A 14,863-nucleotide genomic window follows, 5' to 3' on the forward strand; every position below is an offset into this window, starting at 1 on the left:
AGAGAGAGAGAGAGAGAGAGAGAGAAAAGAAAAGATTTCCATAATTTGTTACTAAGAAGTCTTATTCTTTTTGGTACACATACATTGTATTTGATTTATTAGCATTGGAATTCATCGCATCCCCGCTTCAGTCAAACATGAGCTAATAATATATTTGACAATACTTGGGGCCTGGGGGAGTTTTTTATTATTATTATTATTTTTTCCTGAAACTTGGGGAGTGGTTTACAATTGAGTAAATGTGTAGCTGTTTACAATTTGAGTAAATGTACATATGTAATTGGTTTGGATTATGCTTTCAGAATCTCATCATCAATCTTGTCGTTTTTCTTGTTTCTGTTGAGGGATATCTGGTACTGCTGAAGTCCACAGAAGATAACACACTATCTATTCAAGAGTCAAGACTACACAAGCTACAAATTCGAGATCAGAGCAAAAAATAATAATAATAATAAGAAAAAGAAAAAAGAAAAGATACAAATTCAAGAGTAAGATTTTTTGCAAGAGATTTGGGAATCTTATGGTGGAGCAAGCTATTGTTTCACTAGTAAAGTCCATATTAAAATTTTACAGTGCAACACAGAACTATTTTTACTACAAATCTGACCATCAAAAAATTAATCTAACTATAAAAACACTTACTCATGGTGGAGTAAAATAGTATGTTACTGGGAAGACTACGAGAGATTTTGGGTAATAACAATATTTGGGCAAAACAATCTTCTTGAGAAATCTACTGCTTGAATTTGTTTGCTTAGCTGAGTTTCGTTGGCTTGTCTTTTTTGTTTTCTTTGTTGGACAAAAAGTCTCAATAGGACACTTTAAAAGGACCACATATTAGGGACTCCTTTCCGTTTTGATACTGAAGGGAATCTCACTGTGGTCCTTTGGATATAAAACAATCCTTTCATAACAACCTGATAATACATGCATTTAACATATTGGTAGTACAACCAGAGTCAGTAAATTGCAGAAGGTCCTTAAAATGATCCAATTTCAATCACTGATAATGCAATATTTGACACTTTTTTCCCAACAAGCAAATGAAGCAATAATGTACGTTAAATAATACCCAAATCAGTTATCCTCCCCTCTGTCCAAAACATTGAATCCAAAGTTTTAGCTCCCTCTCGTGAAGCGGTAAACAATATGACGTCTCCTATAAATTTTAATCCACTTTTTGGGTGCATTTATAGTAGAGACGGTTACTTACCCCACTAGTAGAAATTATTTTCTAACCGTTAAATTATTTTTTCCAAGATCTGCAGTAGGAGTAGTTGCTATAAATTTTTATCGCGGACACTGAAAGTTAAAAAACGAAATTAACAGTTAAAAACAATAATACCTGCCGACCGAGCAAAATAGCCTTCTACATTCCCTTTTTTGGGCATAAATTGGTTTCATGCAATATGCAAAATCGTAATAAAAGCCTGTCGTTCAAGCTTTAATTCACTTCAAATCCCCAGTTATATACTTTGAAGCATTTCATTTTACAAATAGTTCCTTTCAGTAGACATACATCAAGGACGGAGAGAGTGGAAAACCAAAATAAGTAGCAAGACAAACCCCTAACTACTGTAAAAAAAAAAAAAAAAAAAAAAAAAAAAAAAAAAAAAAAAAAACCCCCAACAACGTAAAAAAAAAAAAAAAAAAAAAAAAAAAAAAAAAAAAAAAAAAAGAAAAAGAAAAAGAAAAAGAAAAAGAGTAGGGCTTTAATTTAGCTGTCTGTTAAGGTACTAGTAATGAAACATGTAATTAGAATGAAAGTGAAATAGAAAAAAAATGAATCTCGCTGATCTGGTGAATCCCTGAATGGATACTTGAAGTACAAAGATAACGACTCTAACACACTTTGCAACTCCTTCTACAGTACCCAGGAAGCTCCGGAGATCCAACCATGTATTCCCGGTTCTTGTTGCATTCTCCAAGGGCAGCCCATCTCTCGCAGCTCTCATTCTGGTCTGTACATTTTCCGCCAGCAGACAAGTCTTTGTCAAATGAGTCCACATGAATCCACTTTGTTGCTGACCATTTCTCACCCTCAATCACTGGACACCCTGCATGGAGACTGATTGTGTCTGGGACCGCCGTTGGGAGGAGACTGAAGAAAAGAAGGGCATCCCCTCGTCGTGGTTTGACTGTATAATTACACGGTGAGAAAGAATAAGAAAGAATCAAGTCCGAGAAAATACAATGGCTTACCTGCAATTCCTTTCTTCGCACACTCAGAGAGATCATCGTCTGTTGTGGAAGCCTTGTGATGGTGAGATTCCTGAGGGCGGTTTGGAATGTTAATGAATGCAATAGTAGGATAAGCTACATGAAGAAATAACGCTGACAAACATTTCTCTGTGGCAAAGGAAGAGAGAAGGAAAGCAAATAAATAGTTGAACACTTGATAAAATCGTCCGATATTGGTTTTTTATCCAACGATTTTGCCTAAGACAAGGAAATCTAGAATGGAAAGACTGTCAGTCATGTGATTGAACCATTCAGCCCCAAATGGGACAGTGCACAGAAAATGTCGAGAGGCAGAATTAATTAGAAATGAGACAACACTTTGAAGCCTATTATAGAGACCATCTACCAATAAAGGTACAAAGGCTATCATGTAAGTGCCCGTGATTATGAATCAGGAGAAAACCTTTACTAACCTCTGCTGAAGGGAACACTGTTTCACCACCCTTCACCACATCAGTTAGATACATGAGCACAGTTGCTATGCGGTGTCCACCCCGAGCAATATTGACTTTATCAGCAAAGTAATCATAGTGAGGGTCATATTTCTGGCCATGTTCATATCTCAGTACTTGCATATCTTCTCCATTTTCTGAGAAAAATGAAAAAGTTAGTCCTTGATTATCATCACATTACATATTAGATACATTAATAGGAAAATCACCATATCATCAAATTATACTAGGCGAATAAACACCCTCCTTTGTAAATTCAGCTTGCCAGATTGAGCTCATAATAATACTGTCAAAAACCCTTGGTATTTTACGTCATTGCTTGAGACAATTTATCTTTGACATCTACTCTACATTCTTTGTCACGCCACAATACAGCAGTACCTTTATAACATCACAACCAGAATCTCCACGTAAAGCTTTTACTACTTTTCTTATCTAGACTTTTTCTAAGCTCATTCCCACAAAATCCGTGCATCCCAGAAGAAATGAAGGTTCAGTGAAAAATATGTCATACTCCAGCTACCAAAGGAGTGCTATAAAAAACAGCTTTTACTACTGTTCCAGATGCCAATGAATGAAATGGTCAATAACAAGAGTAGAAACAAGCTACACTCTTATTTTATGGCTAGGCAAGAGCCGCAAGTATGTTAGCAAGAAGGCAAACTAATTCATCACAAGCATTGGAAGTAAAGAAGGCAATCCCGGTCTGAGAGTGGACGATAGAGACACTAAACTTAATAAGATGGAAAAAAAAAATCATAAGATTAATGTCTCTAGAAAAAGCATACCTTTAGGAAGAAAGGTCCAAGTTGAAATCTTATCTTCTATACCAGCAACAATAGGATCCTAGAGATAGATTTGAACATGTAAAGTCAGATACAAATAACTTAAAGAACAGAAATTACAAAGTAAAGTGAATTCTTCACTGCATATCAAGCATCCGTATCCTCACTCACACAACACAGCTATAGCTCTCATTCCCCCAATTTCAAAATTTAAAATCCTGGAGCACTATGTTAGAACAAACAGAAAATTTCCCAATTCTTTCCTTTTCTAAAATCCAAGACTTCGGAAACCAGTTAAGGAGCTCAAAAATGCGCAAAAACATAGCTCTATGATCAATTCAACAATGCAGAAGACTGTATTGCACATTTTATATGAAATCAATCACAATAAAAAGCAAGAGTCAAAAACACACAAAACAGGGAAGATCATAGAGACATATAATGGCATAAATGAAAATTACAAGCAATATAAAGGAATAACCTTGGCCTTAGGGATGAACATGCCGGAGCTGGTACGGACTTCGCTCAGCTTGCTCTTTCCAGAAACATTATCCGCCACTGCCGATCTTTTCAGCTCTGATTTGGCCTAAATTCAACCAAAAAAATGCCCAAAAAAAAGGGTCAAATATCAAGAAAACAATTCAGTAGAATTCAAACATTTTGAAGATCACAATCAATGGAATCGATCAACGGTGCTCACCAGGGAGATCAAATGGTCGCACTCCAAGTCCGTGAGAAATCCTTCGTACACGAAAGCTCTGCAATTGATCAATCCGATTCATCTCACAAAACTAAAAAAAAATACACAGGAGAGAGAGAGAGAGAGAGAGAGAGAGAGAGAGAGAGAGAGAGAGAGAGAGAGAGACCGTGGTTTCCATGAAACCTGTTTGACTTTGGAAGGATTGATGATGGAAGCCGCCGAACCAGCATAAGAACTCGACGATTCATGGAAGCTCGAAGAGATCGAGAGCAGAAAGAGGAACAGCTGAACCCAAAGCTTACTCATTTTAGCTCCAGAAACACTAAACATGGAGAGAAAAGAAAGATATTTTCCCGAGAAAAGAAAGATACTTTCCCGGAAAATCTCAAATTTTGAAGGAAAGTGTCAATTGCTTTCTATTTCTCCCCTTTTTTTTTTCTTCGTATTATTAGCGTTGACAAACGACGTTGAGGGAGCAAAAAGTTCATCTGGAGAAAGTAAACGGCGCCGTTCAGCTTAAAACACCGACTTCAAAGTGCAAACGACAAGAGAGGACAAAATATGGAAACGACAGCAACTAAATAAACGACGAGAAATAGGAACGACAGTGGATAACAAACGATTTTGAAAATAAAGAGACGGAAATATGAAACACGACAATATAAATAAAACGACAGAAAAGTGAAAAAGAACGACTAATTGGAAACAACAGTAATAAATATGACAACAAATGAGTAAACGACACTAAAGGAAACCACCACAAGAAAAAAAAAATGAAAAGACGGGAAAAAAAAGCGTAAAAATGACAAAGAAATTTAAAAAAAAAAAAAAAAAAACAGGAACGACAAAGGAAACAAACGATAGGAGGGGGTCGGGGCGGGCGCATGAAAGGACATCAAGTAAAGTCCAAACAACAACAATGAAGAAAGTGAAAACTAACAGAAAACGACACTGAAAGTTCTACGAAGTAAATGGCAGCAAATAATGAAATACCGACAAAAAATAAACGATAACAAAAATGTATTGAACGAGAAATGAGAACGAAATGGGAAAAACGACAACGAAAAAGGAAGCAAAAAAGAAAAGGGAAAAGGACAATGAAATTGAAGGTCAATGGAAGAAGAACGGCAGAAACATAAAGAAGGACAAGAAGTAAGAAAACATCGACGAAGACTAGCAAAAAATGAAGCAAAAGAAGCATGAGGAACGATATCACAAGGAAAGAAACGACAAGATAATAAAGCCAATCAGGGGAAAACGACAAAAAAATATGTGACGTCATTCAGTGAAACGACATCAAATTAGAAATGGACGACAACAAATAACGACTCAAAGACGAACAGCATTTGAATAGAATATGGTTGCGTTTTCTTTTTCGTCCCACTTCTAGTGTGTTTTAATTAGAACCATATTGTATACTATTATAACTAATCATATATTTACATATTGGCTCTGAGATTCGTCAATTATGGCAAGGGTCCCACACAGACTTATACGATTTCTATTCTCTCTAATGGGTTAAAAAACCAGCATTCGCGTTGGAGATGGTCTTGGTAGAATCTGTCTTCTAACTTGTTCATTTTTCTGGTATTAATGTTTTGACTACCTATTTCTAAAGGCCTAATACGTTGGACGAATTTTCTAGTTTTCATTTGATCTCACTGCAAAGTACTGTCCAAGAGGTGATGGCTCAAGTATACACCTAAAATTCCACATTTGGAATCCGTTTAAAAAAAAAAAAAAAAAAAAAAAAAAAAAAATTATTAGAAAAAGATGGCTTCATTTTGTCAAACTTGTAAAGAAATTAGAAAGAGAGCAAAACTAACAATATCAGAGAAATTATCACCTATTAAATATTAGCCCTTTCCCATTTATGACAAATCAAAAAAATGGAAGTTTCAGGAAGTACTCAATCTAAGCATATTAGTTTTCCTATTCTTCATTCACATTTTGACTGCACTAAAATCATGTCAATAAGGTTCAAACATGTGTTAACTTCCTTGATCTTCTTCCACTTTGCAATGTTCGCCACCAAACTTCTATTGACTCCTAGTGTTTTTGGGACTTTATCACTGCCAACATGTACTTAGACATCATCCTTGGAGGGTCCTAAAACAGTCTCCATATGCCGATCGAGATCGTTCAAATATTTCGTTGAGTTGTACTCTTCTGCGTCGAAGAGCTCCTCTGAATATGTCCTTCGGAGTTTAGACTTCTGCCGTTGTTTCACTAGCTCCAAACTGCCTCCATCACCTTTAAGAATTTGGACAACCTGCAATGGAATGTGAACTCCTAATCAGTCTCTATATTGATAACTTTAGTATGTTGGATCACAAGGCTCATCCATGTCATTTCATGCAAAATCGGAAGTTTTTATAGACCTGGCTCATTTGGGGTCTACTGACAGATGACTGATGGATACACATAGAAGCTGTCAAGACTACGCGGCTCATTTGTTCTACGTCGTAGGCATTGCTGAGGCAAGGATCTACAAGCTCCTTGAAACTAGTCTTGGAGAGCAAGGGTTTGGCCTGAAACAAGTTGTTCAATAAAGATTGGATTCACATTATGAACACGCAAAGGAAAAGTTGCAAAATACAGAAGTGTACATACCCACATCACAAGGCTTTTCTGCGAGCTGTCCAAAGCTTGGCGTCCTGTTATGAGCTCTAAGAGTAGTACCCCGTAAGCATAGACATCGGTTTTCTCGTCCACTATGCCGTGCATGAAGAACTCGGGAGGAAGGTAACTGTCATGATTGGTGAGAAAGTAGGAAATTAGAGGTTTAACCAGAAATGAAGGTTAAGAGAGAAAAAAAAAAAAAAAAAACTTTGGATATCAGATATACAAACCCGAATGTGCCTTCAAATTTCGATACTATATGGTGAGTCCATTGATCTGGTAGCCACTTAGCCAGTCCAAAATCAGATATCTGGAACCAATTGACAGTTACACATCAAATTGCAAGACTAAGTATGTGGGTCAATATATATGGACATCATGGACGAGCATTGGTACCTGAGGTTCAAAATCCTCTGAAAGTAATATATTAGAAGCCTTAATATCTTTGTGGATAATTCTCCTTTGACATCCCTCATGAAGATACAGAAGGCCTTCTGCAGTCCCTAAAACAACTTTGTATCTGATTCCCCAGTCCAGTTTCTCCCTTGGACCTGTTTATATGAAGAGAATGACACTCTACAATTTGAGCTTTAAAACTTGTTAAAACATTTTGAAACTTGAAAAGGTTCATGGTGATGAACAAACCATAAAGAATAGATGAAAGGCTCCCATTGGGAGATAGATCAAGAACAAGGTGCATTCCTCCTTCAACCCCGTATCCAATAAGTTTGGCTAGATTGGGATGGTCAACATGGACAATAATCCCAAGCTCAGACAAGAAATCTGCTGTCATTTCTTCTTGGGCTCCTCTTGTCAGACGCTTAACCGCAATGAGTTGCCTGTTTTGCAATTCCCCCTTGTAAACTTCAGCATAGCCGCCCTCACCAATCAAATTCTCTTCACAAATAAACAAAGGAACAATGTAGAACTTTGGCTAAAAAGAAAAAAAAACCAATCAAAATCACTCTACATTTTGAAGGGTATAGGACAGACCTTGGCTGAAATTGTTGGTTGCAATTTGGAGCTCAGACAGTGTGAAATTCTTCCAGGAAGGCTTAAAGCAGTATAGTTCAGCATCTAAAGAAGTCAAAGGTGGGACCATATCCTCTCTTATTCTCTTGCTCTTTCTTCTAGTAAGTTTTGGGAAGGTCTGGAACTTGATTTGTGGCCCCTTTTTAAGTAGACGGAAGAAGCCCCGCCAATGAGTGGCTGCTCGGTCATCTGAGCCTGAAGTGCTTGCTTTTGCCGAAGCTCTTTCACAATCCAGGCTTCTTGGACAGTCCTCATAACCTCCTATTTGACATGACTTATGTATTTCTACCTCTTCCTCTGCAGCCTCCTCCATGTCTAATGATCTCAAGTCTAACACATAGTAAAGCAAGAAGAAAAGAAAAGGTCAATTGACAATACCATTTGGAGGATTTTGCAGGGAAAAAGACTACTGGTAAGACTCGGTTTTGAATCGTCAGATCATATCAGTTAGATTAAGAAAAGTATAACAGCTTATCGGAACTTGATGAAAATCTGATGATGCAAAACTGTGTTTATCAGCCTCGGTTTTTTTCCTTATCCTATCAAAAAAATTCGCTAAATTTATTTTCAATAAACTCAACATCACTTGATTCTACAATGACATTAAAATCTAAGTTCAACAACCTATATGCCTCGGAATTGTCTGCATATCACACGAAAACACTTTTAATTCCTCTTGTTCCTAAGTTTGATGATTCAGGGTCATGCACCCTATAAAAGGCTAAACAACCCCATACCCGAACCAGTATGCAAGAACCTTAAGAAATACTAATCTCAAGAGTCAAATAATATTAAATGTTTACATTACCCTGACTTGAAAAGGAGTTAGAGAACCCAGATCTTTGCCTTCTACTTCTGGCATAAGTAGATTCCCCTTCCTGCTTCTGTTTGGCGACATTGCGCGAACCATTGCTACCCATAACAATCCACAAAAGTGTCAACAAATAACAGAAAATTTTGAAAAAGAGAAAAGGGCATATTCAAACAAGTTATGACAAGAGAGGAATTTATAAGAACAAAGGGCCAAAAAGGTATAGAAGAAATATCTCACAATAACACCAAAAGGGTTGCAAAATAACCATTGAAATATCCTCCATAAGTGAAAAAAAAAGGGAATAAATTCAAATATAAAACAAGGAAAGAAAGACCCTACTCCCATGAAAAGCGACAATGTCTAAATACTCGTTTTTGTTCTTATTCCTCAACGCTTAAATGTGAAGCTCATGGGGTGAAAGATAAAACCAGCCAATTGGAAGCGAAATAACTTGGAAACCAAGAATGTCCATTCAACACCAATCTGTTATAAAAACAAGTTCTCATTTTCACCTATCATAGGCATTGTGTAAGAAGAGAAAAATTTTCTGCCACATTTTGGCAAACACGTTTAGAATGGAGAGACTAGATTTGTAATATAATACATAGATATACATATACATATATTTACACACACACACACACACACACACATATATAGATAGAGATAGAGAGAGCATGAGATATTACTTCATGGAGATACGAAATCCGCCAAGTGCAGAAGCAAAGAGCTGAAAAGGATTCATCCATTAAAAGAGGAGGAGAAAAGGAGGTAGAAATATCATGACCAAGAAGAAGATGAATGCTGTGGGACATCTTCCATAAATTTTCAAAGTTTGCCAAAGCAGATAGGCCTCAAATCCAAAAGGGTAGTCAAAGGAAATGACAGATACGACACATACACAGAGAGAACTGGCAGAGACCAAAACCACCGGTTGGGATGATTTTTCTCTCCTCATTAATAATGTGTTTGTTTCCCAATTCTCCGAATTTGCATGCTAATTATTCGGTGTTTTTGTCCCATTATTACTTGTTAATCTATCTGTTTTTTTTTTTTTTAAATTTATTTTCTAAAATGCCTAGCTTTATGTTGAATTATCTTTAAAAGAATTATGATCATAAATTTAGTATGTTTAAAGGGACGTGTTGTATCAATTTTGCTTGTGAGCAAGCACGTAGTTTTGGAGCTCTTCCTCTTCCTTCTGGGTATTTTGACACGTGGAATTAACGACCAACGGTTTGACAACAGGTTGTTCAGTTTCAGCAAATTTGATATTCTCCGGCCAATAATTGATTTGTGCAAGAATTGTGAAGATAATGAAAATGGAAAAGTAGCCGCGTCATCATGAATCATGATTTAGATCTTAGCTTGTATCACTCAATTTGTGGAGGGTCACTAATCTTAAATTATGAATATATAGGAGCTTAATCGACGGCTAATAGATAGTTTTAAGCAATTGGGTCCCACGGGTATTTTACAAGAATTGCCAAAAGCCTTTCTTCATGATGAGGAAAGCATCTTTTTGAGCTAGAGAAAAATGGGCTAATTTATTTTAAGACAGTTCATGTTTAGCAAGGTATATAAATAATTCTATGATTAGTTCTTATGATGAAAGCAATCATAAACCATTTCAATATAATTCCTAGAGAAAAAAGGTGAAGAAAAAAAGAAGAAGAAAATGTTGACATGATTATTACTTCAGTTAGTTAAGAGAGAATTTATAATTTGCCACTCAGAAGTATGAGAACAAGTCGTAATTTATCAGCATTGACAAACACATTTATTAGCTCCAACACGTACGAGTGAGGGATTTCAAAGAATGATTTCATTACATTATTTAGTTTTAATAATTACACCAAAAACTGATCACGGTGAGAAACTCATGTTACAAACTATGGTTGTGGTCCAATCGAGACATTTCAGTGGATATTGCGTGTTATCAACCCCTCAAATATAACATAGAGGTCCTTGTTATCTGGGCCAAAAATCTCACCAGCCTTTTGCAGAGTCTCCTGAAACGTTTTGTTGATATAAATAGTCAGACCAAGAAGTAAAAAGGGTATTAGGGAGTCTTTACTTTACGGTGGAACAAGCTATTTTGTTTCCCGATGAGATAAGTATTTTTTCTGTTAGATTAATTTTTTAAACGGTCAAATTTACAGTAAGAGAGTTTTGTGCAGCGCGCTGTAAATTTTTAATATAGACCTGCACAAATCTGACCGTTAAAAAATTAATTTAACGGTTGAAAACACTTGTCCCACCAGTAGAGCAAAATAACTTGCTCTACCGTAAAGATAACCTAAAACGAAGATAGATGGGTTGAAAATTACAGTACATCCCAAATTGAATTTACCATGTACTATAATTTTCAGCCACTAGATAATGGGAGAAATGATCTCAGTCGTTGAAAAGAAAATTATGAACTTTTAACTAATAATATCCTAACACAAATTATTATTCTATCAAGTCATTTAATGGTTGAAAATAAGCTGCATGGTACATCTCATCCGTAGCTTATTGAGAGAGAGAGAGAGAGAGACCTCTTTTGTCTGCTTGTGGGCATTGAGTTCCTTCACATTTGCAAGAAATGCACCAAACTGCTCATAAGACAAACGACCCCTGATGGCAACAAAAATAAGGAATCACAAGACGAAATAAGCATTTGATTAGCCAAGAAGCATATCCAAATTTGTGGATCACATAGCTGCAACGTATAAAATTCGTGTTTCAACTGTAGCGGCTAAAATCAGTATTTACCATTCTATCAAATAACAATGACAAGAACAGAAGCAAGGAAGAGAATTGACTATTGAGGATTTATGAATAGACAATAAGGCTGAGTATATAGTAACTTCTTCAGTGTCATTGCTTTACAAGATCACGGAACAAGAAATGCCTTGACATATACTCTACCACACATTTTTTTGTTGTTGTGTATCATTTTGTGGCACAGAACTTCCTGTTTTTGGTCAATCAAGAAAAGTTTTGTACCAAATTCATATCACAAACTCAATTTGCGCACTTTACCTGACTTGGCGAAAAAATTCTTTTCCATCAACCCGAGTTCTTCCTGAAATAGTTGAAACAAAAGGATTAATCACAGTATACCAATCCTCTGATAGACATGATTACGTAAATTGCTGTATTAGTTTTTACTAAAAGAAGGTTGTCAAGTCAAACTAACCAGTTTGAGATGCTGTCTCGGAGCCTGGAATTGATCCATAACCTGGAGGTACAGAAGAAAATACAGAAGACCTATCATCAAACACGCCTCTCGAGGTCGAAAATGACATAGCATGTCGCCTTGGGGACGCGGGTTTAGACATTCTTGTTGGAGAAACCGATGCAGAGAAACTAGGAGGGGATGCCGGAGGCGTGAACCGAGGTGTACTGGTCTGCGACGCCAAGAGGAGGCCAGGCGATACGCGAGGCCTCGTTGCTGCTATTGTAACAAGAAGCAGCAAGAAATCACATTTACTTTTGAAATTTAACACAAGACTTCTGAACTAAAATCCATAACCAAACTTAAAAATATAAACAAGTTCATACCATCTGTCTCCCTATCCTCTGCAAATGAATTCCCTACTTCTGAGGACTGGCTTCGAATTGAATATGATCTAGAATTTGCTAATGAGGCGTCATCTTCTGAAACAAAAGTGGACCCCAAAAAAAATCTCGATGAAATTCTAAACCAAAATTATCCTTCCACATACAGTAACATACCAACAATAGGAGGGAAATTTTTGGACAGATGAAAGGGCATTTATAACAAAGCATATTCAAACGGTCAAGTAAATCATTTCCTAAATAAGCTAAACAAGCTCAATCTTATTGCATTCATATTCAATTATTGGCCCACAAAAAACGTTTCCTTTTTAGTTTCCTTCAACAAAGTAGATTCCCATTGACATTAACAGGTAAATAATAAAAACACCCCTATATTTTATCAAAATGTTACGTTTTACCATGTTTTAAGGAATATTGTCCTTACCCCTTACATTTACAAATCATACTAAAATTGTACAATAATTTTTATAAATTTTTAACACGACTTGTAAAAAGTAGAGAACAAGTGCAGCATTTCTGTTAACGTGACGTAAAACGCAACATTTTACTAAAACACAGGGGAGGTTTTTGTTATTATCCCTTAAAATTGGGCAATTAAAATAAAGATAAAACCTTGTAATAAACTAAGGAATTAGCAGAAATTACCTCCAATCTGTGAGGCAGAAGACAAACGGGGTTGGGTTTGTATCTTAGCCACAACCTCTGGAGCTCCAACCTATGACAAAATATATATACACACATATACATATACATATATATATATATATTATTACACTCCATTGCTCAATTCAAGCCACAAACGAAATTAAACTAAGGAAAAAATATCCTAATTTTCATATAATCAATTAAAAAAAATGCTTACTGAATTGTCTTCATCCTCTTGGAGTGACTGCATGAGCGTCTTTCTGAACACCTCCAACTGTCAAAATCACAAAAAAAAAAACAAAAACAAAAAAACATAAGTCCAATTTTTCTCTTCAAGCAATTTTCTGTTATGCTTAACTGAAAATTCCAACTACCTTCGACACATCTCTGTTCAGCTTCTTCACTGCGTTGCTCAAATTCGCGTTCTCCTTCACCAAATTCTCCTACAATTAAAGAACAAAAAATAATAACTAAAAAAAATATATTTTTTATGGCTAATAATCTGGCAATTCGACCGGGAAAAGGCGGAATCGTGTCGGACCTTTTCTTGCTCGGCGGCGGCGAGCTTGTCTGCGGTGTCGGAGAGGGAGGCGTCGAGGGACTCAATCCGCGACCGGAGATCGGCGATGAGGTCCTCCTTCTCGGCGAGCTTCGCGCGCAAATCGGACGACTCTGATTCGAGGGCTGAGACACGTGTCGCGAGAGCAATGGACGTGATCTTGCGGGCCACATCGAGCTGCTCGAAAGGATCCGACGGCAGTACTTGCAGGACTTCCTCGGGAAGATCGAAGTTCGAACTACCCAATTCCTTCGCCAACATTTCTCTCTCTCTATTTCTCCTATTTCCCAAAAACTTTTTCACTTTCTAGTTTTTATTTATTTATTTTAAGAAACTTTTTTTTATTTAATTTATAGTTGACATGTTTAAAAAATATTTTTAATAGTAGCGTATGAAGTTGGAAATTAATATATACCCATTTAGTTTTTTTTTTTTTTTTGGAAAGAGAAAAAGGGACAAATGGTGGGGAAAAAGAATTGGGTGGATAGAGATTTGGCATAGGGGAAGTGAGTGTCGTTCATTTGTTTGGAAGAACATGTGGTTCATAAGAATTAAGAAGTTTCCTGAGTGGATAGAATAACAGACAAAACGACATGAGTTGTGTTCTCAAATCTAAAGGCTGTTCAACTTCAATCTCATCATCTTGCAAGTGTCGGTTGTTGGATTGGGTTGTGGAGATGGTTTTTGGGTCTGACTCACCTGGATAATGGGCCTAGGTCAAGCCCATCTGGGTCTACATTGTTTAGGGCCCATGTATGCATAATTGGTCAACAATAAAGGTCTGGTGATAGATGGATCCATAATCATAATTTTTAGATCATGATTCAGAATTATAATTCAGAATCATAATTCTAAATCCTGGTTTAGAATCAATATTTATTTATAGTGATTCTGAAATGATTCAGAATCTGATGTGGTATTTTAAACTAGCTTAAATCATGATTTTAAAACCACTCCCCTCTTGATTCAAGGTGATTCAAATCTCTAATTTTAAATCATGGTTTCAGAATCATGATTTAAATTCAAAATCATGATTCATGATTTTAGTTTCAGAATCATGATTAGAATCACCCTGATTTAAATCCCCGTACCAAACGAACTCTAAGGGGTTGTTTAGTACGAGGATTCAAACTAGGGTGATTTAAACATGATTCCAGAACCAGAATCACGATTCATAATTTTGAGTTAAAAAAATGATTCTAAAATCATGATTCAGAATCAAGGGTTTGAATCACCTTGAATCAAGAGGAGGGTGGTTTTAGAATCATGATTTGAGTTAGTTTAAAACATCGGACGTTTGGTTTATGTATTCAGAATCATGATTAAGAACCCTTCTCGTTTTACGTGTATTTTTTGTGAGAGAAAATACTGTAGAGAACCATGAATCATGATTCAGAATCAGGGACGAATATATGAAACAAACGTAATTCAGTGTAAACAAACACT

General features: G+C 36.3%; 3 protein-coding genes across 5 annotated transcripts; all 3 read right to left on the reverse strand.

Moving 5' to 3' along the window:
• Positions 1–1,649: 1,649 nt before the first annotated feature.
• On the reverse strand, positions 1,650–4,610 carry LOC21394550 (probable prolyl 4-hydroxylase 4). Its single transcript, XM_010107373.2, has 7 exons — positions 4,345–4,610; positions 4,179–4,236; positions 3,960–4,064; positions 3,482–3,539; positions 2,655–2,830; positions 2,203–2,272; positions 1,650–2,138 (listed from the first exon to the last, which is right to left on the reverse strand). The coding sequence occupies exons 1-7, from the start codon at positions 4,506–4,508 to the stop codon at positions 1,843–1,845; spliced, it is 927 nt and encodes a 308-aa protein (XP_010105675.2). The 5' UTR covers positions 4,509–4,610; the 3' UTR covers positions 1,650–1,842.
• Positions 4,611–6,017: 1,407 nt separating this feature from the next.
• Positions 6,018–9,556, reverse strand: LOC21394551 (receptor-like cytosolic serine/threonine-protein kinase RBK2). The gene is made up of 9 exons (XM_010107374.2): positions 9,336–9,556; positions 8,641–8,744; positions 7,794–8,162; positions 7,446–7,697; positions 7,197–7,351; positions 7,031–7,110; positions 6,792–6,927; positions 6,560–6,709; positions 6,018–6,450 (listed from the first exon to the last, which is right to left on the reverse strand). The coding sequence occupies exons 1-9, from the start codon at positions 9,389–9,391 to the stop codon at positions 6,265–6,267; spliced, it is 1,488 nt and encodes a 495-aa protein (XP_010105676.2). The 5' UTR covers positions 9,392–9,556; the 3' UTR covers positions 6,018–6,264.
• Positions 9,557–10,365: 809 nt separating this feature from the next.
• On the reverse strand, positions 10,366–13,720 carry LOC21394552 (uncharacterized protein At4g15545). Of its 3 annotated transcripts, none has more exons than XM_024171739.1 (9): positions 13,400–13,720; positions 13,233–13,301; positions 13,076–13,132; positions 12,859–12,928; positions 12,196–12,288; positions 11,831–12,088; positions 11,674–11,716; positions 11,187–11,265; positions 10,366–10,658 (listed from the first exon to the last, which is right to left on the reverse strand). In XM_024171739.1, exons 1-9 carry the CDS (start codon positions 13,676–13,678, stop codon positions 10,566–10,568), a joined length of 1,041 nt encoding a protein of 346 aa, XP_024027507.1. In that variant the 5' UTR covers positions 13,679–13,720; the 3' UTR covers positions 10,366–10,565. The 3 variants fall into 3 exon arrangements, with proteins under 3 accessions (XP_024027507.1, XP_010105677.1, XP_024027506.1); XM_010107375.2 differs by having other exon boundaries at positions 11,831–12,085; positions 12,196–12,291; XM_024171738.1 differs by having other exon boundaries at positions 10,368–10,658; positions 12,196–12,291.
• Between the last annotated feature and the right edge of the window lie 1,143 nt (positions 13,721–14,863).

The sequence above is a fragment of the Morus notabilis genome, unplaced genomic scaffold (genome assembly GCF_000414095.1).
Source record: "Morus notabilis unplaced genomic scaffold, ASM41409v2 Scaffold38, whole genome shotgun sequence".
NCBI lineage: Eukaryota > Viridiplantae > Streptophyta > Magnoliopsida > Rosales > Moraceae > Morus > Morus notabilis.